Here is a 21,616-nt window from a genome sequence, read left to right as displayed (position 1 = left end):
ACTTTATCCGAAAGGACCCTCTATTGACCGTGGAGCAGGCAGGCTCTGAAGGGAGGGCAGGGCTCCCAGGGGAGGCTCCCAGGATCTGTCTCCTACCATGCCATGAACACAGGCCTCATTCAGTCTGTTGGTTTGACAAAGTGGCACACAGGTCAAAGCTTAGGACCACTGAGCTCAGAATTTCAAGATGAATCAGGAAGGTAATGAGGCCAAGGAGGGCTTTATCCAGGAAACATGGCAGTGGTAGCTGCTGCCTGCCTGTGATGCGTGGCCGTCTCTGGTTCTTACCCACTTGGTTAACATGCTGGACTGACTTACCTGTGTTACTATGGAGACCACTGCCCCACTCACCTGGCAGTCTCCCTCCCCAGCCTTCAAGGGAAGTGGCCCTGGTGACTTCAGGTAGATTGCTATCCCCAGCCCTCCTCATGGGGCATGTCAGCCTGTTTCCTATGACCTTGCTCTTTCCAGGACCCCACAAGGAAGGAATTTCCTTCCTCATCACCTTTTGGAATTCTTTTTGGTTACCTTTTGGTTCTTAAGAGGAAGGGTGATCCATCAGGGGTTCCACGTGAGAAGGGGCCACAGCATCTCCAGGGCAGAGTTAGGCTGGAGGGCAGAGGGGTGAGGGTCTAAGGATGTGACCCCTTGCCTCGGTGTCTTGAGACCTGGGATCCAAAACACCCATCCTGTCTTGGAGGCCCTGTGGCCATTCCCACAATTGGACCTGGGGGAGGCCTCCTTGCTCCAACACCTTACCCTGGAGGGTGCGGTCTCTTGGCTTGGAGTTCGAAGGACCTTTATGCTGACCTCCTTACACACACACACACACACACACACATACACACACACACGTGTGCATGCGCGCATCCCAGCAACCCCTCCCGGTCACATGATTCAGTGGGGTATGTCCTATTTGAAAAGTTCTGCAAAGAAAAAAACACTTGCATCTTAAATATTTCTTTCCAGTTCAAAGCACCCTCATTCTCTGGAAGTTCTTCCTTATGCCTAGCTTCCGTTTATCTTGCTGCAGTAAAAGCTCATTTTGTGTTATTCATCAACTGGTTGTGAGGTCCCATCTTTCTGTCCCTTAACCCCTTGTCATCTTCAGGGTCACTGTTCTCTAGGGCCCCGGGATGCATATCTGTTTTTTCATTGGCATTATCTGCTCCCATCCGTAGGCTTTCTTTCTATCCCAGGACCCCAAAAAGGCTCTGTGTTCCCCTCCCCTTGGAGGTGGGTCATGATGCGAAAAGATGAGTTTAAAAATCACCGGAGCAACTGGTGACGTAGGGCCGTCTGGCCCTTGCTGGTGTTGGGTCCACAACGCCCTTCATAGCCCAAGAAACTCCAGTGTCCCCTGGAGTTTCTGGGCCTTTGCCTCTGATTTCCCGTCAATCCTCTCTCATTTCTCTTGTCACCAGGACCCAAGGGCTAGCAGAAGCCCAGCTCTTGCTCAGTGCGAGACCTGCACTTAGCTTTCCTGCAGGCGCCTGTGCCCAGCTGCCCGGCCATCCTTCGCATGCTGGGTTGATCCTTAAGTCTTGCCCTTCGTGCCTTAGAGGGTCTCTGAGTCTTCTCTGATATTCTTGGGGCTTTGAGCCAGGAGCAGATTCAGTAGCAATCTCCAGAGGCCCTGTTGCCTCTTAGTCAGCATCTTATTCCAGACTCCCAGCTGTGAATTTCGGCATCTCCCGAGATCCTGACCGATCTCACCTGAGAGCCTGAGCCTTGGGAATCCCAGGGCCTCCACTTGGGATTCTAGGCTGGGTGTGCATTTTCTCACTTCTTTACCTGGGCTGAACGTTTGTTTGTATCAGCCGTTATGTTAGTGTCTTGACAATATGCATGGTTGGCCTCAAACTCAGGTCCTTCTCCAGGGATCCCCAGTTCAGCTACCAAGATCTTTCTCTGGGATCCCTTGACCTATGGGACCCAGCATGGGCTGGTAGAGGCTGGCGAGGAGGATGTGGATTCAGAGCCTTGGGAGCTGCCTTCCTGCCGCGTGGAACTGCTGGGGTGGGAGCTCCTGCTACCCCGGGCTGACCGTGTGCATCCCCCGACCCCCTCTCTTGTTGCCAGGCGGAGACAGCAGCCAATCGCATCTGCAAGGTGTTGGCCGTCAACCAGGAGAATGAGCAGCTCATGGAAGACTATGAGAAGCTGGCCAGCGATGTGGGTACCTTATGGCTTCTCCTGGCCTGGCTCTAGCAAGGCTCTGCTACCCCACCCTGGGGGAAAGAGGGAGCCCCCAGAACCTGTCCCCCTCAAACCCGTCCCTGGGGCACAGCCTGAGGCTGGGCGTAGTCCTTGGTCCCAGCACAGCAGATCCAAGGAAGCTTTGGCTCCTCTCCCCTTCTCCCAGGAGGCAGAGGCGGAGGCGGGGCTAGGCTCCGGACTCCAGAGAGCCGAGTCCCCAGCCTTTTCTCTCATCGACAAACAGTGAGCCTGGCGAACTCTGCACCTCTCTGGGTCTTGGTTTTTTTCACTCGTCGGGTGAGAGCTAAGCCAAGAGATCTCTTTCTAATCTGGTATACTGTTGTGCTGTGAGTGGCTTGGCCTAGAAAAGGAGAACGCCTGGTTCAGAGAGGATGTGAACTGGAGAGGGACCAGCGCTGGCTCCAGCTAGCTTAGCAGCTGGGCCTCCTCAGGGAACAGGAGGAGACAGTGCTGGGTCTGCTCTTCTGCCGTTGACTGTATGTGGGTGAAGGCTCCACTTGCCTCTTCCTTAAAAGAACTCAGCCTTCTGAACCCAACCTCTTGGGGGATCTGCCGTCCAGCGTAGTAGGAACCCAGGCGCCGGGCTTCCTCCCTGCTCGGCCGTGCCAGCTTGCTCACCTTGGCAAGTTACATGACCTCATGGTGCCTCAGTCACTTCTCTGCAACCTGGGGAGGATCACAGCACCTAACCCCATGGGGGGCCCATGATTATGCCAAGGAGTTCGTTTGGGGAACAGGCTGACCCCTCGCCGGCACTCATTCTATTTCCTGTGACCGCCAGCATTCCCTCCCCCCACACCTTCTCCACCATTGTCACCCCATCCAGGCCGTCATTCCCTGCCTGTGCCCCAGAAGCCAGCCCCTTCCTTTTTGAGTCAGAGATCCTCGTTCTAGAATTCTAGGTGGCCAGGTGACAAGGGCCTCGGAAACAACTGGGCACCCCCTCCCCGGTCCGGCTGAGGACACGGAGGCCGGAGCAGGTGGTAGAGCTGGAGCCCGAGCTCAGGTCTCGTCCTAGTCGAGCTGACCTCCCAGCAGGTCTGGCAGAGCAGGGGCTGGAGTTAGCCTCTTCCCGGGGCAGACAGGAGGCTGGTGGCCAGACTGCACGAAGGAACACCCCGGGACCTGGCCTTGTGGCCGGGAGTGGGCGTTGGGACAGAGTGTGCCATCAGGAGGGCCCTCCCGCCGGCCCTCCCAGAGTGGGAAGGACCAAAAGGCCATGAGGAGGAGAGGGAAGCGGCCCCTGCGCCGGCCCCCAGCACCCTCACCCCTTCTGCCCCCCAGCTGCTGGAGTGGATCCGCCGCACGATCCCCTGGCTGGAGAACCGGGCGCCGGAGAACACCATGCATGCCATGCAGCAGAAGCTGGAGGACTTCCGGGACTACCGGCGCCTGCACAAGCCGCCCAAGGTGCAGGAGAAGTGCCAGCTGGAGATCAACTTCAACACGCTGCAGACCAAGCTGCGCCTCAGCAACCGGCCCGCCTTCATGCCCTCCGAGGGCAGGATGGTCTCGGTGAGCACGGGGGAGCCCAGGGCCCCCCGACCGACCGCCGGCTGCTCCCCTACCTTCCCCCACCCCCAGGCTCAGCCCCCTCCTCGCCACTATTCCAGGCCAGACTCGCCCTCCCAGCACCACCTTCTCCCCCACCCCTCAAAAGAACATCTTTGCAAGCAAAATGCCTTTTTACATATTGAGCCAAACAGGGCTCGATCAGTAGCAGTCAGGATAATTTTTTTACTGCTGTGGAATCTTTTTAAGCACTTTATTTTTGTTAAGGTTTTATTTATTTATTTATTTGTCAGAGAGAGAGAGAGAGAGAGAGAGAGAGAACGAGAGTGTGAGCACAAGCAGGGGTAGCAGCAGGCAGACGGAGAAGCAGACTCCCTGCTGAGCAAGGAGCCTGATGCGGGATTCGATCCGAGGACCCCGGGATCATGACCTGAGCTGAAGGCAGGCGCTTAACTGACTGAGCCACCCAAAGTGTATTACCATACAGAAAATGTAATAGCTTTTTTTTTTTTTTTTTTTTGGTAGGCTATTTCAAAGATACAAACAGGCAAAAACCAGAAAATAGAAATTACTCATGATCTTAATTATCAATATCAACTTTAAAAAAATGTTTTTTAGGGGTGCCCGGGTGGCTTAGTCAGTTGGGCATCCAGCTCTTGATCTCAGCTCAGGTCTAGATCTCAGGGTCGTGAGTTCAAGCTGGGCATGGAACCTACTTACGAAAAAAAAAATTCTTTGGAAAAAATTCTTTTAGTCTATGTAAATATAATTTTTAAGGAAATCCTAAAGCATGTGTATTTCATAAGCCGCTTAGGAAAAAAAACTAAAATTATATCGTGAATTGTTTTCCAAGTTGTTAAATTCTCTTCCTGTAGGTTACTTAGGTAATTTCTGCTTCCTTCTTACCCTGTCCTCAGACTTGGGAAGGAACATTATGAGCTAGGGAAACATGCAAAAGAAAATTTAAAAGTTCACCAGGATAAGCTTTTGCCCTTTAAAATGACAAGTCCTGAGACGGTGTGGGGATATAAAGCAGGAAGGGCATGGGACGGGGAAAGCAGGCAAATGGCATTGGAAGGAGGCAGGATCCCCGGGGACCCTGGAGGAGAGGTGTCTCCAATTGCAGTCTTTTTCCAGATTCCAGACTGAAACAGCAGCTTTTAGGTGGCTAGAGCCCCTGCTAACCGGAGGGTGCTGTGTGTGAGTTAGAAGGGTCCTCCCGCCCCTGGGTGGGTGCAGCCTGTTCCCGGGGCCCCCAGGTGGCATCCAGGCTGGTTCTGCCCCTGTCTGCCCAGCGGGCACCCTGTGCTCATTGTAGGAGCGACCCTGCGGGTGGCTTCCTGTTTGAAGGGCTGTGGGTTTGGGCTCAGCATCTGTCACTGTGCTCAGATGCTTGGCCAGCTCAGCCAGACCAAGGTCCCTGCAGGCTCCAGGTGACTGCCCAGAGCTCATGACACATCCAGAGATGTGGGCAGCCTGGGAGGCTCCTATCCCTGCTTCCCTCACTCAGTTGTTGCTCCTTTCCCCGGCTGGCCCTACATCCTGCGATTGGTCGGCATCCTGGGCCGCAGAGGGCCTCGGTTTCTTTCCCCACAGGGCTCACGCCAAAGCCCTATAGCTGGGTGGCCCACGTGGACTTGGGCCTAACGCCCTGCCCGGGAGGCCTGGTGCTCGGGTGCCTGGGAAACACCAAGGTGGGGCTGGGTGGGCATGGCTGACATGGGGAAGGGGCTGGGGTTCTCGGGGGCCAGCAGGGCCTGACCCTGTGCCTCCCATCCCTACAGGACATCAACAATGCCTGGGGCTGCCTAGAGCAGGCGGAGAAGGGCTACGAGGAGTGGCTGCTGAATGAGATCCGGAGGCTGGAGCGGCTCGACCACCTGGCAGAGAAGTTCCGGCAGAAGGCCTCCATCCATGAGGCCTGGACGGATGGTAACGCCAGCCCAGCCTCCTGCCTCCCCCGGGGGTGCCGGCTTCCGTGCTCCACTGGCCGAGCTGCCAGCCCCAGCTCCTTTCTCTCTTGCTGCTTGTTTGTTTTGCTTTGTCTCTACTAGTTTCTCGTCCTTAGACAAATTCATTGGCCTTTGGGGTGACTCCGCTTCCTCGTCTGTAGAGTGGGGATAATCACAGTGCCAACTTCGTAGGTTTAGGGGAACAGAATGAATGAGTATCACAGAAGCACGGAGAAGGATTCCTGGCCTAGGACGATGCTATGTATGTGTGACTCATTGTTGGTTTTGGTCACCGTGATGATGTCTTCTCCCCTGAGGCTGTTAGCTTGGGTTCTCATCCTGACTCTGCCACCTAGAAGCAGAGTAAGTTTGGACCAGCAGCTTAGCCTCCAGATCTCGTTCCCTCATCTGTGACATGCAGGGGAGCAAGCGCCCTCCCCTGTGTCAGCGTCCAGGGCTGCTGGAACCAAGGGCCAGACACAGGGTGGCTTTACATGGCAGAAACATGTTCGCTCCCAGGTCAGGAGGAGTCCGAAGCAGAAGGGTCGGCAGGTTTGGTTCCTTCTGGAGGCTCCAAGGACAAGGCTGTCTATGCTGCTTCCAGGCGTCTGGTGCTCGATGGTCGTCCTTGGTGTCACTGGCTTTGTTCAGTCTCTGCACCATCCCCCACGGCTGCTTCTGTGTTTCTCCTTCTTTTTCTAATAAAGCCTCAAGTCATTGGATTTAGGGCCCTCCCTAGTCTCCTATGACCTCATCTTAACTAATTGCATCTACAAAGACCCTTTTTTCAAATAAGGTCAGATTCTGAAGTTCCGGCTTGACATGAGTTTCGGGGAACACTATTCAACTCGGTATGCGTCCCCCTGGGGTTGCCGTAGCGGTAAGCATCGTCAGGACATTTTATGCTTAGCTGAGTGCCTGGCAGGTAGAGCACACTCCGTAAATGGTAGCCCTGGGGATTCTTCCTCCACTGCATGCCTGTTGCTGTTTCTGGCCTCCAGTGGTAGTGACCTAGAGCCCTTGCTGTGTTAACAGAGGTGAGGTATGTGTCTATTAGTCCAGCTTGGAGACCGTTGGGGCCACACCTGGTGTCTGCCTGTTGGCAGCTGAAGTTAACTCCAAAGAAAGAAGAGTCACACCTGGAGTAGGCTTTTCCTAGAACGGGGGGCCAGGGCTGGAGAGGGGCCCATACTGCCCATCTCCTAGGGTCCAGCCATTTCAGTTGGAACCTCTGGGGTAGCCTCTGTTGGCTGGTGGGGTGGGGTGCAGTGTCTCCACGCTCCCCCATCAGATCTTAGGCTGGAGACGATGAGGGACGGGCTATACTTTGTGGCGTGGTGGGGGATGGGCACGTGCTTGAGTCGGCCTGAGGGGGCCGGGTTAGCTCCATGTTGCAAGTACACAGTGATGCCAGCTTGCTATCTGCAGCCCTCCCCCCCTCCACTGCCAGGTGCACCTGGTGCAGAGTGGAAGTAGAAATCACACCAACTCACTCACGTGTGTTAATCACAGCTTCCCTAGGGCCCGGGCACAGCTCACAGAAAGGTACAGAGCAGGGGCCAGCCCCATCTGCTGGTCCATCACCAGCAGGGACATGAGAACGGCTGGTGTGCGGGCAGCAAATGCGGGCACAACCTCTGGGCAAAGCAGTCTAGCTGGGCACGTCCACCCCTGGCCGTGGTGCCGCCTGCTGACCCAGGAATTCTTGAACCTGACTGAAGCATGAACCCTGAACGTGGGGAAATCACACGTCTAGGGAGATTTGCCGGGAGACCCTCTCTGATATTACAAGCTGGGGGGTCTGGACGCCCCATGGTAGGGGGGCAGGTGGTCACACCAGTGGTGACACAGCCACCAGAGGGGACACGTGTGGAAACTGGAGCCGGAGTAGAGACTCTGAGGATGGGCTGCTGAATGTTCGAAAGCAGGAAACACAGCTTCCATCTCCCTGAGGGTTGTGACACGGCATCCGTATATGGAAAGATGGAAAAAGTAGATAAGTAGGCTCATCGTTAATTTTTTTTCCCCTGGTAAACTTCACATATTATTATTCCGACTTAAAGAATAAGAAGTAGCAGGTCACCTGTCTGGCTCAGTCAGAAAAGTATGTGACTCTTGATCTTGGGGTCGTAAGTTTGAGCCTCACCTTGGGTGTAGAGATGAGTTATAAATAAAATCCTTTTTTTTTTTTTTGGTAAAGATTTTATATATTTATGACAAAGAAAGATAGCGAGAGAGGGAACACAAGCAGGGGGAGCTGGAGAGGGAGAAGCAGGCTCCCTGCTCAGCAGGGAGCCCGATGCAGGGCTCAATTCGGGATGCCAGGATCATGACCAAAGCCAGAGGCAGAAGCTTAATGACTAAGCAGCCCAGGTGCCCCTAAAAATAAAATCTTAAAAAAAAAAAAAAAAAAGAGGGAAGGAAAGAAAGGCCACTTTGGACACGGTCTTCCAGCCTCCACAGCCCGGCCTTCATCTGCTGAGACTGGCTGAGCTTCCCTGACAGGCCCAGACATGGAGGGTGGGGGCGTGCAGGCCAGGCCAGGGCGGCCCCTGTGCTGGACCAGACACTTCACGAAACAGCTGGCAGACGTCGTGTAGCAATAGTCCTGGGGGGTTTGTTTCTCATCCTGTTTCCTCCTGGGAAGCAGAAATCCCAGACGTGCTAGCCTGCCCTGTTCCTAAAGAGAGAACGGCGCCCCTGACAGTCAGAGAAGGTTCTGGCCACTGTTGGATTCTGTGTAGAGTGCCATGGGCATGTGGACCACAGCGAGATAATCAAGGGGAGGGGTCCCTGCAGGGCTGCTGGGGGCCTGCAACAGTAGCTGGAGAAAGATGTGGCGTCCCTGAGGTGCTTGGCTGGTTCTTTCCGGCTGTACCACGGGGCATAGCCCAGCATGGCCTTTGGACATAATCACTCCTCGTGGCCCCATACGCATCCCATGGAAAGTAGCACCTTCCCTGACCCGGCCTTGTGGCAGATGTTCCAGCTGTGCGTTGCTTTCTCAAACTGCTGATGGTTGATCGCTGTATGGTGGGCATCTGGGGACGTGCCCCAGAAGTGGGGCTTTTGGGGCCCTGACGGGTGGACGGGCAGGTCCAAGAAGATGGGGCCTCTGGCTTCTGCTCAGCCTTGTACCCCCCTCCTCCTGAACGCAGGCAAAGAGGCTATGCTACGGCAGAAGGATTACGAGACCGCCACCCTCTCGGAGATCAAGGCCTTGCTCAAGAAGCACGAGGCCTTTGAAAGCGATCTGGCCGCCCACCAGGACCGCGTGGAGCAGATCGCCGCCATTGCACAGGAGCTCAAGTAGGCGCGGCTGGGCGAGGGCTGGGGCTGTGGTGGGAAGGGGGGTGTAGCTGTGCAAAGCGAGGAGGGTGGGTACAGCGGGCACCCAGGTGCGAAGGGCACCAATACAGAAGACTGCGAGCGTCACCCCAGGCGGAGAATGAGCTCCGATCCTTCCCTGTGACTAGTGCAGGATCAGAGCTCTCGCTAAGCCTCAGAGGCTCCCTGCCGTGGGGCATCAGGGTCAAGGCTGGCACCGCCTCCAGCGAGTTGTGGCAGGGGCCCCTGGAGAGAACTGGCCTTCATTTGTCTCCCGGCAGTCTTCTGAAAGCCAAGGAGTTGGGGGGTCTTGGGGCTCCTGGAGGTCTTGGGGAGCACATCTGGCTTCCCTGTACCACTCACATGCCCAGCGTCGGGGAGAGGTGAGCAGACCCTGGAGGAAACCTGGGTCATCAGACTCTTACTGTCCCTCCCCTTGCAGCGAGCTGGACTATTATGACTCGCCCAGTGTCAACGCCCGGTGCCAGAAGATCTGTGACCAGTGGGACAACCTGGGAGCCCTAACCCAGAAGCGGAGGGAAGCTCTGGAGGTGTGGCCCCTGAGGGAGACGGGGGCCTGCCCCTAGCAGCTCTGGGAGCCTCTTGCTGCTTTGCGATTCCCTTTGCCTTGGGCCAAAAGGCCCCACTGGGTTCCCTGGATCCACTGTGGCCTGCGTGTCGAAGGTTTACTCTGGCACTGGTTTGGGCTTTGCCTTGATAGAGATGCGTCCTTTCTGGCCTCCCAGTCTCATGCACTTCACAGCCCAACCCCAGCCATTTGAGCACTTTCCTATTCTGCAGATCAGACTGGGGGTTGGGCTGGGTGATTCCAGTGTGGGAGGGTCTGTAGACCCCACATTAAGAACCAGTGTCCCAGTGTCCACCCTAGACCCCTTGGGGCAGGACAGCAGGACCTTGGAGGCTCAGGGTGGGGGTGGGGGGGCAGAGAGTGGTAATTCTGGATAGAACTCTGCTGAATACCTCCCTGTCCACCCCTTCCTGTCAATTGTCACTCCCAGCGGACAGAGAAGCTGCTGGAAACCATTGACCAACTGTACTTGGAGTATGCCAAGCGGGCCGCACCCTTCAACAACTGGATGGAGGGGGCCATGGAGGATCTGCAGGACACCTTCATCGTGCACACCATCGAGGAGATCCAGGTGTGCTGCAGACCCCTCACCCCCGAAGGCTGGCTCCCCCAGGCCTCTGTGCAAACCTCACCCCTGCAGGACTGCTCTTTGGGGCTAGGGATAGCAGCCAAGGATTTTCTACATTTGAACAAATTGCATTTTATGTATTTTGATTAGGCAACCTAATGCAGGTGGTACAAAATCTAGAAAATAAAAATGATAGGCCATAAATTCTCCCTCCTGCCCTAGAGTCCTCCCCAGAGTGAAGCAGTAGGCCCACGCTGTCTCTGCCTATGCAAGCAAAAATATTTATTTATTAAGATTTTATTTATTTATTTGACAGAGATTACAAGTAGGCAGAGAGGCAGGTTGGGGAGGAGGGGGGAAGCAGGCTCTCCGCTGAGCAGAGAGCCCAATGTGGGGCTCGATCCCACGACCCTGAGATCATGACCTGAGCCGAAGGCAGAGGCTTTAACCCACTGAGCCACCCAGGCACCCCAAAATATTTATTTATTAATGTGTTCTTCCCCATCCCTCTTTTTAACACAAAAAGCCATTCTTACTATATACTGTATTTTGAACCTTTATTTTTAACTTAATATTTTAGAGTTCATTGCATAGCAGTAAATAGCTCTCCTGTTCTTTTATACAGCTGCAGGGGATTGGATTTAAAAGATTTTGCAAAGGAAGCCTGGGTTGGGGAAGGTCACCTGGGGAGCAGACCTTGTCCTTGACCTAACAGTGGGTGGTGTACACTCTAGGGGTGGTCACTCCTGATTTCACCAGTCCTGAGGATGAAGCTCTTATTAGATGGCTCTGCCTTCACCTCCCCGTGGCCACCCCCGCCCACCTGGTTGTCAGCCATGAGCGTCCTTGGTTGATGCCTCTGCGTCTCCCCGCTGGTGTGGAGCCAGGCTTTCAATGGCCCTCCTGCCCCCACCCCCCACTATGGGACCTGTAGGGCTCCCTTAGTTCATCTTGCCCACACGAGGCACCGTCATTCTACTTCTCTTCCATCCAGGGACTGACCACAGCCCATGAGCAGTTCAAGGCCACCCTCCCTGATGCCGACAAGGAGCGCCTGGCCATCCTGGGTATCCACAACGAGGTGTCCAAGATCGTCCAGACCTACCACGTCAACATGGCGGGCACCAACCCCTACACAACCATCACTCCTCAGGAGATCAATGGCAAATGGGACCACGTGAGTCTAAGGGCTGGGTGGGGCATTGGCTGGGCTACAGAAGGTTTTATAAGGGCAGGGATTTTGTCCCCTTTTTTGGTTGACTTTTATTGATTTTCATGGATTTTATTTATTTTTTCATTATCACACAGTAAGCACTCATCTGTCCAGTTAATGAATGATGGAGTTTCTGAAACAGGTTACTCCTGTTCTGTTACTGCCTCACTCCTTCCTTTCATGCCTCCTCCATTTCCTCATCTGAAGTATGGGACACGCGGCTGGCCCGTTACCCACGTCCTGTGATTGTCCCCACCCCAGGTGCGGCAGTTGGTGCCACGGAGGGACCAGGCCCTGACGGAGGAGCATGCCCGCCAGCAGCACAATGAGAGGCTACGTAAGCAGTTCGCAGCCCAGGCCAATGTCATCGGGCCCTGGATTCAGACCAAGATGGAGGTGGGTCCCCTCATGGGAGGCAGGGATGGGCTTCCGCCCCTTCCCAGCACTGTCCCGGCCAGTCAGGCTGCCCTCTCTCCTCCTAGGTAGGATCCCGGGAGGAATGCTGGTCCCAAGCCCACAATGGGTCTGTGGCCCTACAGGGGGTATGGAGCCTGTCAGGGAAGGCCAACGGGTTGATCCCAATGTCTGGTTTGGGCGCAGAGACCCACCCAGGGCTGCCACTAAAGAGCCACACGAGAAAGTGCCGCAGATTTATCGTTGATGAATCACTGATATATCGTTGACTTATTTGGCTGACCAGGTGTCCCTTCCTCCTGAGCAGAGAGCTTTGTCAAAGAGAAGGATCTTAAAAAAAAAAAAAAAAAGAGAAGGATCTTTACAGAGAGAGAACTGGGCCTTGGGCAAGTGTGGAGGTTTTTGCTAAATTATTGGGCCAGATCCTGGGGTGCTGTATGTAGATCAGGGAACGGGCCCTGCTTGGGTTAGAGCATGGTGTTCCCGTGAGCTCCTTGAGGGCAGAGACCATGTCAAGCTCATGGTTGTCTCTCCTGCACCCCACCACCACCTGCTTAATCATGCATTGTGCATAGTAGCTGCTCAGGAAATACTTGCTGGGTCGAATTGAGTTTATAGAAAAGGCTTTTACAAACAAGTTTTGTTTCCATAGATGAAGTAAAGACAGAAAGGGGGCTGAGGCCTGGTCCGTGGGACAGGTGGGATTGAGGCAGGCGGAGGCAGGCAGCCTGGGAACAGAACAGCAGGTGCGTGGCCACCGAGGAGACACGTCAAGGGCTCTGAGGCTGTGGGGAAGCTGGCTCTGTGGGCAGAGAGAGTCCCTGAGGTGGGTGATCTTGGGAAACACAGCTTGGGCTGGGAGTTTGAATGGCAAGCAGAGGAGCGAGCATTTAGGTTAGGAACTGACCTAGCCACCCCCTCCTAAACCTGAGAGGCACCCGAGAGACGGGAGGTATGTCATCTAGTGATGACAGTGCTTCTCATACCCCTTTATGATGCTGTTTCCATACCAAAGTGTGTCCCTGCTGACTGGGTCTTGTTCTCGGTTGACTGATTGTCACTGATGGGTTCCCTGATATGGGGCAGCAGGTGAGGGGAGGTACCAAGAATCATGTGAGGGGCTGACCAATGACCCGGGTGCCCCAGTCCCTACCCCAGGGACAGAGTGGGGCGGTCTGACAAGGGCTTCCTTCGCCGTGAGCAGGAGATCGGGCGGATCTCCATTGAGATGCATGGGACCCTGGAGGACCAGCTCAGCCACCTGCGACAGTATGAGAAGAGCATTGTCAACTACAAGCCCAAGATCGACCAGCTGGAGGGTGACCACCAGCTCATCCAGGAGGCGCTCATCTTCGACAACAAGCACACCAACTACACCATGGAGGTGGGCGGCACCGGTCTTGCTTCTCCAGGACAGGAGCCCCGGATCCCCTTTGGCTTCCCACACTCCCGGGCTGGGGCAGGGGGGCAGTTACCCATCTTTCAAGGAAAGCGCTCATAGTAGGACAAGCTCTCGCTTGGGAGTGAGGGCATACTCGCCACTGCTGTCCTCTGGAGCTCTGGGTCTTCGGGCCCTTCTGAATTTCCCAGGGAGCTTGTCGAGAATGCAGACTTCAAGCCTCCAGCTCCAGGATTTGATGCACTGGGTCTGGGCAGGGGCTGAGGAGTCTGTGTTTTGAACAAGCCCCTGTGATTCGGCTGCTGGTGGTCTCCAGACACTGGCTTAGACACCCGCTTTCCAAGCAGTGAATGGTTTGGACCATGCAGGAGAGTGCGTGTGGCTCTGGAATGGGATATGTAGGGCCCTCCCTCCTGACCTGACTCAGGCCACCAGTTCTGGTCTCTGCTGCCTCAGGTGGAGGCCACCGCCCTCCTGTGCTTCCCCTTTCATCATCTGGGTCCTCTGTCCCAGTGATACTATAAATCGGGCTGGAAGTCTGGATTTGGTGGCTTGGGCCATTTCCACAGTTGGGGGGAGGAGTTGCCGAGAGCAGCCAAGGCCCAGGCCTGGGGCCCCTTCACTGACAGGCTCCTCATCCCCCCAGCACATCCGCGTGGGCTGGGAGCAGCTCCTCACCACCATCGCCAGGACCATCAATGAAGTGGAGAATCAGATCCTCACCCGAGATGCCAAGGGCATCAGCCAGGAGCAGATGAATGAGTTCCGGGCCTCCTTCAACCACTTTGACCGGGTGAGAACCCCACTGCCCACACTTAGAGCAGTCCCCAGCCCCTGCCCCAGGGCCCTGGAAGGCAGTGTGCCCAGGAGGTGGGCAGCCATGCTGGGCCAGTTCCTGGGCAAGGGAGGAAGAGGAAGAGGGAAGCAGGAAGTTAGCTTGCCTTGACTCTGGACCGCACAGCTGGTCTCAGAAAGCCTGTCCTCGTGTGCCGTGAACTTCCCTGCTTTTCTGGACCAAGAGCTCATACAGTGAGTGGAGAGAGGATCACTGGCCCCCAACACTTGTTCTCCTGCCACGAGGAGTCAGTCCTTGGGAGCGAGGCTACCCTAACCTCCGGGGCCGGCCTGCTGTCCCCTGTCTGTGGGGACTGTAGCTTGCCTCTGCCTTAGGACAGAGGAGCAGAGGCCCCCCTCCCCGATCCCACCCCCCAGCAGCCTTTGGGGGACTCTGGGGGCGGCAGCATTGTTTGTCCTGGGTTCTCATCCCAGCTCTGGGACAGGCTGAGCTGTACATGGGCCGTCCCTCCCAGTGCCCTGGGGCTTCTGGGTAGCCACACGGCTGGGAGCTTGGGGTTCGGTGCTGCCCACCACCCCTGCCTGCTTCCCTGTCCTCCAGCCTCCTGGGTGGGTGAAGCCCTCTTGGAAAGCGGCATCAGGGCCTTGGGGCTGGGGTGGGCTGGGCCCTTCTGGGGGAGCTTCTCACCCTCCTGGCTCACCATGGTCCCCTCTGGCCTGCTTCCCGGAGCCGGGCTGCGTGTGCCAGGGAGAGGGCACCCTCTGGGCCACGTCCGTGTGTCTAACTGTGTGCACTTTTTATTTCCCCTCCTCCCCTGCCCCTTCCACCCTCCACCCTCTCCCTCCGCATGCCTTTGTCCCTGTGTCTCCCCACACGCGCCACCCTCCCCCCGGGGCATGGCCCACCCACTCCCCTCACGGCCTCCACCTCCCTGGCACCGCATGGCTCGCTGCCTGACGCACGGCGGCCCCAGGATCACTCCGGCACGCTGGGTCCCGAGGAGTTCAAAGCCTGCCTCATCAGCTTGGGTTATGATATTGGCAACGACCCCCAGGTACTCGCCTCCTGCATGGAGCACACTCAGGGGTGGCATCCGGGGCGAGAAATAACGCGTTTCTCCTTTTTCTTTTCTCTCTCTGTCTGGATCTCCCTGTCTCCCCTTTCCTGTGGGCCTCGGGGGCTCGTCCTCTCCTGCTGTCCCTGCCTGGCCCATGTCGGGCTCCTCTTCCAATTGCTCCGACCTCTGACCTCTGCCCTCGGTCATCTTTTGTGGGAACCTGCCCGGGGCCCATCTTCCTCTCTCCCCATCACTCTCCATCCCATGGACGGACTTTTGCCTCTCCCTGTTCTCTCTCCTCCCCATGGATGTCTCTCCTCCTTTGTTCCTTTTCCCTTCCTAACGCCCCCAATCATACATGTCAACCTCCCCTTCTGGCCATCTGTGCCCTGTCTTCCTGGCCCCGGGCCGGCCCTTCCTCCTCCTGCCTCTGACCCTCCTGTGTCTTGGTGCCACTGGCCCCACAGAAGAAGACAGGCATGATGGACACGGATGATTTCCGCGCCTGCCTTATCTCCATGGGTTACAACATGGTAATGTAAACCCCACCCTCTGTTCTGACGAGGGCCCGCCGTCTGGCCAGGGAAGCGGAGGCCTGGCCAGGGAAGCCGAGGCCTGGCGGGGGCAGGCTAGAAGCCCTCAGGCTAGGGGCTGCCCTCCCTGGAGGGGCCTCACGATTCTGGTCCGTGGGGAAGATGGCACCCTGCAGGTTGGGCCCAGCTTCGTGGACTGCGTGTGTCCCAGAGGTCTGGCGCTCTCACCTCGGTCTCTGTGCTGGTGTATTTTTTTGGTACTTCCTGTGGAGGTGGGCTTTTCCTCTCCCATGGTGGCTGGTGGGGCTGACCCCCAAGGCTAGCAGGAAGGACTGGAGGTTTGGACTTCCGGGTAGGGTTTGGCTCGACTTCATCTTTCAAGAAGCACAGAGATTTCTGCGTCTGCCCTGGGGGTGGCTGCAGCCACGCCCACCACCTATGGCCTTCACGGCCTCCTCCGTGGTGTAACCTCACACACGAGGGCCTGAGCTGGGCCCCCGGGCAGGTGCTGGGCCTCAGTGCAAAGGGCAGAGCTTGTGGGCTACCCCAGGCCGGGCCAGGGCACAGGCTCGGGACACAAGGAACCCAGGAGTAAATCCCAGCTCTGCCATCACCAGCTTAGGGAGCAGGGTGAGGTGAGGGGACTCCTACGGGACTGCGACCAGGGTTCACCGAAGGAACTTTGTGAGTGTGGCTCCTGGTCTGACACACAGGAAGTACAGTGTGGTGGTGGAACCGCAGGTTGTGGATCCAGACCATCCCAGTTCAAATCCCAGCTCTGTTACCTGCTGGCTGTGTGACTCTGAGCAAATTACCGAGCCTGTCTGGGCCTCTGGTTGCTCATCTGGAAACCTGATGGAAGTAATAAGGACCTGCGCCATGCAATGGGGGGGTGTGAGAAAAGGAGTGAAAGGCATCCAGCCGTCAGAAGAGTGCGGCTCTCGGTACATGTCACGACTGGCAGCTGTTAACAGCTGTCGCCAGCATTGTCATCATGTGCTCCGATGGGAGCCTGTGGGGTGTGGGAAGCCTGAACGGAGTCTTCGCTCTTGGGTCTGATGTCCTTGTGATGCCCTTAGGACAGCCCCAGGGGCCGCTGTGTTTCCCCTCTAGCAGCCTCAGGCTGCTCTGAGCCCCCAGGGGCGTAGGTCCGTATGAGACATTCCCGGCAGCCTGTGGTTGAGAGGCTGACAGGCCTGGGGTTGGTTCTTCTCTCCAGGGAGAGGCAGAATTTGCCCGTATCATGAGCATCGTGGATCCCAACCGCCTGGGTGTAGTGACGTTCCAGGCCTTCATTGACTTTATGTCTCGGGAGACGGCCGACACAGACACAGCAGACCAGGTCATGGCCTCCTTCAAGATCCTGGCTGGGGACAAGGTGGGTCTCCGGTGGCGTGGGTGCTGTGCAGGGTGCACCCTGATCTGGAGGGGGGGTCACTTGCACCCTGCGTCCCCTTCTTCCACTGGGCTTCCCCCTGCTGTCCACCTCTACCCATTTCTGTAATGTTTTGGGATCACCTAAGGTGTTCGGGCACAGCGTGAGTCTAAGGGGGTCTCCTTCCGCCGAGCGGGACCCCTTCACACTCGGGTGGGAGTGATGAGTAGCGGAGGCAGGTAGAGTGGGGTGAGGACGTGACCAGGTGACGGAAGGGCCGTCTGAGAACTCAGACTTCACCCTGCTATTGCGCTGCACACAGGCGTGGACCCCCAGCAGGGAGCGGGAGGGAAGCGTGTGTCTGATTGGTCTACCCTGAGCAGCGGTCAGTTTGGGTTTCCAGATTTCCCAAGTTCCCTGCAGTGCCCTGCCTGGCAGTGGAACAGTGGGAGTGCCAGCAGAAACTGGCAGAGCAGGGATGTCTAGAGGTCAGATTTCCTTTCTGCAAAATTCATAGGATAGTCCGTCTGCCGTCCTTCCTTCAGACTGGAGAGATGGAGTTGTAAAAAGCCAAAGCTAGTGGGGAGCATCATTTCTGAAATGTTTCAGTCTGTAAGGGAGAAAGATTGAGCCAAGAAAAGTTCCTAAAGGTCAGTTCCTAAAGTTTAAGGACGCTCTCTTAGAGTTCTGGCACCTGGAGTTGGAATGACCCTTGGAAACCATCTCCTTGAGGTGACTCTGGGTCTCTGAGGTCCAGAAAGGGGCCTGGGTTCCTGGCTTTTGGAGTGACCTAGGGGTGACCCCACTCTCCTCAAAGCTGGTTCGTAGGGGGCTTTGGCAGAGGTAGGGCATGGCGCTGGGGGCCCCACCTCGTGGGTCCAAGTCTCCGAGTGAGCTGTTCTGGAGGCTGAAGCTCCCCGGAGAAGCAACTTCCCAGTGGACCTGTCACGGGCATGCAGAGACCTGGGCTGGGAACCAGGGGAGGCGCGGGCAGGCCCACATCTTGCAAACCTGGTGGAGGTAGCTGTCCCCCACGGTGATGTCACACTTGGATGCTCACTGTATTTGTGGAAATTACATGATCTTCAGAGCGCTTGCTTGAGTGGGTGTGCCTCCCTTGTGTTACCAGAGTCCCTGCTGGTGGCTCCAGCCTGTGATTGCTGCAGACCAGAGTGACACATGAAATTATAGGTGCAGTTAGCATTTGAATTAGCTTGGAAACAGGCCAGAGTAGGTATGGAGATGGCAAACAGGAGATTGAAAACGAACATGTATTTTGTATACACACACGTTTGTATGTATGCACGTGTATGCATTATAAACGCACGCGTGTATATATATGTATACGGGATACATGTGTGGATCTGTGCGTGTGCGCACCTCTCTGTATCCAGAAGCAGGAGTAGGGGACGGGGCGGGGTGCTGTCGCCCATAGTGACATCCGGGTCCCCCTGCCGGCTCTCTCTGCAGAACTACATCACGGTGGACGAGCTGCGCCGAGAGCTGCCACCCGACCAGGCCGAGTACTGCATCGTGCGGATGGCCCCTTACACCGGCCCCGACGCTGTGCCAGGTGCTTTGGACTACATGTCCTTCTCCACGGCGCTGTACGGCGAGAGCGACCTCTAACCCTCCCGCCCAGGCCAGCGCCCTTGCCCTGCCCGCTGTGCGCCCCTGCCCTGCGCCCCCGCTGCCCCCTCTCCCGCCCGGGTGTGGTCTTTGCGCTCTGCCTCGAACTGGGCGAGCTGGGACCCACGTGGCATCGAGCCTCCCTGCCCGCAAAGTGACAGTTTACAAAATTATTTTCTGCAAAAAAGAAAAAAAAAGTTACGTTAAAAAAAGTAAAAAAACAAAAAACCAAAAAACCACATATTTTATTATAGAAAAAGTATTTTTTTCTCCACCAGACTTAAATGGAAAAGAGGAAAAATTAACTGTTTGCACCGAAATGTTTTGTTTTATTGTGACATAGGACAATAACCAAGCACAACGTTCTATTCTATACTTTTTATCAATTTTTTTTTTCTCTCTGTATCATCTGCTGTATTCATTTCTCCAATCTCATGTCCACCTTGCTGTGGGAGTGGAGGGGTGGGGGTAGGGGGGTATCTTGTCAAAAGGCACATTGGTGCATGTGTGTTTGCTAGCTCACTTGTCCATGAAAATATTTTATGATATTAAAGAAAATCTTTTGAAATGGCTGTTTTTAAAGGAAGAGAATTTCTGTGTCTTGTCTTCTCGTTTTTAAGCCCAGAGGTATGGTTAACGCACTTTTTTCCTTTAGTTTTAATATTGCTGATTAAAAATGAACAAGATTGGAGAGTGTGGACGATTTTGATACTACTTGTCACACACCGTATTAAAGCAACAGCGCTACCGTGACCTCTCTTGGCCTGCTCCTTGCTCACTGGTTTCCAGAAGGGTGTGTGGGGTCAAGGATGATGGGGTCCACCTGTACCCAACCTTAATAGATTTTTGACCCTGGCACATTCCATCCTCCTATATTTCGCTATGTTTATTTAATTAAAAAAAAAAAAAGGTGGTTTCTTCAGAAGTCTCTTAAATGAGTTGGAGATAAGGTCATGGATGTGTAAGGAAGGGACTCTGTAATGATAAGTCCTACCTTCGTTTTCCGTGGCTTCAGACAGCTCTGTGATACCTGTGTGCCCCTCCCTTCTGTTTATTTTTTCTGTAAGGGAACACACTGAACTGTCTTAAAGAGTTCTCATGTTTTTCGCTATTCAGAATGTCATCCAGTTGGGGCGCCTGGGTGGCTCAGTCGGTTAAGTGTCTGCCTTCGGCTCGGGTCATGATTCTGGGGTTCTGGGATCAAGCCCCATCTCTGGCTCCCTTGCTCAGCAGGGAGTCTGCTTTTGTGCCCCCCTCTGCCCCTCCCCAACTTGTGCTCGTTCTCTCTCTCAAATAAATAAATAAAATCTTAAAAAAAAAATGTCCTGCAAACAGCAGCCTTCCGGCATCATCTGGGAGCTCACTGGAAATGCAGTCTCGGGCTTCACCCCAGACTTTCAGAATCTGCATTTTAACAAGCTCCCCAGGGCATCTGTGTGCCCCCCTCTAGCTTCTCCAGTTTTCCCTCCTCACCTGTATCTCCTCCCTGAGGCTGTTTTTTATTTACAGGACAGGGAGAGAAGACTATTGGTGGTAATACCAGCGCAATAGATTGCCATTTCCAAAGTGGGGAGACTGCACTGTAGTTCCTTTAGCCATTAAGTGGCAATAACAGTGCTATTGGAAAGCCAATGCATATCCATAGAGCTCCTAGAATCTTAGAACATTCTAGAATACTCACTGCCCAGGGAAAGAGGCAAGCAGACTGTTTAGAAGGAAGGACATGGGGTAGAGGTTGGCATTTGCTTTGGGGACATTCCTGTAGGATTAACCACTAGCCGGTTAAAAGTCCAGTAAATGCTCACTGTTGGTCTGCCGTGGGTGCAGCCCCATGGGGGAAAAACATGGAACAAGCCCAGAGCCTGGCCTCAGAGGCTCAAAGTCCTTTTAAAGAGGCTAATACACAAGATTCCCTGTCTTAGCTATTTACTTGCAAGTCTAACTGAGGGCACAGTGGTAGAGGAGTAGAGGAGGGGGAGATTGTTCCAACCGGAAGGTTTCCTAAACCCAAGGTACAAGCACTTGACCATATCACAGTTTTTAGAGGTACGATCAATCGGCCTTTTCACCACTCAGGTTAAAAAAGAATTCTGTAAGTGTCATTTGGACGAAAGTATGCCTTTACTGAGTTAGTCCACATCCTTTAAAGAAATGCCCTTACTTGATATTCTCAATATTCAAGTGTGCTTGTGTGTGTGCAGGTGGCTGTAGTTACTTAAAATTTTCAGTCTGCTAAAGAGGTAAACATTCTAAAATCTGTTTCTGAAGCTGTTTAGGTCATCACACACATCTTACATGGATAATGTCATTTTTTTCTATAAGAATAAAAACACTCTTGCTTGTCCTGATCATTGATACATGTAACAATTAACCACTCCCCAAACAACCCCGTTTAACTCTCCCAAAATAATTAAGTTCCTGTAAATATTTTAAACATATTTACAGATTTTAATAATTATTCCCGGTACCTTGGACTCCCCACTGAGGCAAATTTAAATTGAGGCCGCAAATTCTTGCTCAGCACAAAGCAACTGAAATACTATAAATGGAAATTGAGTCCTCTGGGGCGGCTCAAAGCTGTTTACTGACAGTTCCCTTCCACCTCTAAAATGAAAATCACATCTAATCTCAATTTCACATTCCAGGTAAAAACCCCAAAGCGAATATATGCCAGATTCTCTTATGACTTCAAGCTCCTTAAATTAATCCACAGGTTGTCATGAGTATAAAACCTCTGAATCTTAATGCTGAGAGTTGGATCTGTTTCATCCTTGTATTTCTTTCTACCTAGGAGATCTCAAGTTCCCCTGCCGTTCGTTGCTGGGTTTTCGGGTTACAGGTTGAGAATTGTGACATGTGTCACGTGGGGAGTCTGAAGCAGGACACAAGATGAGGCGTTCGCCCACTTCCGGGTTTCCCCCAAGGCCCTGGGGAACTCATGGCATCAATTCTAGAGTCGGGTGTTGTTTGCTGGGTCACCAGGGTCCCCGAGCCCAGGCCCCTCCTCGGGCACTTCTGCAGCCTGTCTGTCG

General features: G+C 54.7%; 1 protein-coding gene across 6 annotated transcripts in view; it reads left to right on the top strand.

The window, feature by feature from the left end:
* ACTN1 (actinin alpha 1) overlaps positions 1 to 19,480 on the top strand; it is a 95,570-nt gene extending 76,090 nt beyond the window's left edge. For 3 of the 6 annotated variants that reach the window (XM_080808236.1, XM_080808238.1, XM_080808240.1), the window contains 13 exons: positions 2,083 to 2,175; positions 3,505 to 3,735; positions 5,517 to 5,664; positions 8,843 to 8,993; positions 9,454 to 9,562; positions 10,031 to 10,171; positions 11,163 to 11,345; positions 11,643 to 11,777; positions 13,000 to 13,179; positions 13,841 to 13,987; positions 14,964 to 15,044; positions 16,800 to 16,958; positions 18,426 to 19,480. In XM_080808236.1, coding sequence (XP_080664362.1) covers positions 2,083 to 2,175; positions 3,505 to 3,735; positions 5,517 to 5,664; positions 8,843 to 8,993; positions 9,454 to 9,562; positions 10,031 to 10,171; positions 11,163 to 11,345; positions 11,643 to 11,777; positions 13,000 to 13,179; positions 13,841 to 13,987; positions 14,964 to 15,044; positions 16,800 to 16,958; positions 18,426 to 18,584 — 1,917 coding nt within the window. In that variant the 3' untranslated portion in view covers positions 18,585 to 19,480. Of the gene's footprint in view, positions 1 to 2,082; positions 2,176 to 3,504; positions 3,736 to 5,516; positions 5,665 to 8,842; positions 8,994 to 9,453; positions 9,563 to 10,030; positions 10,172 to 11,162; positions 11,346 to 11,642; positions 11,778 to 12,999; positions 13,180 to 13,840; positions 13,988 to 14,963; positions 15,045 to 15,514; positions 15,581 to 16,799; positions 16,959 to 18,425 lie in introns of all 6 variants that reach the window. The other 3 variants (XM_080808235.1, XM_080808239.1, XM_080808237.1) reach the window with 2 other exon arrangements.
* The last annotated feature ends 2,136 nt before the right edge of the window (positions 19,481 to 21,616 follow it).

This window comes from Martes martes (assembly GCF_963455335.1).
Source record: "Martes martes genome assembly, chromosome: 7".
Classification (NCBI taxonomy): Eukaryota; Metazoa; Chordata; class Mammalia; order Carnivora; family Mustelidae; genus Martes; species Martes martes.
Note: the sequence above shows the minus strand (reverse complement) of the source record. Positions and strands in the feature narration are given on the sequence as shown.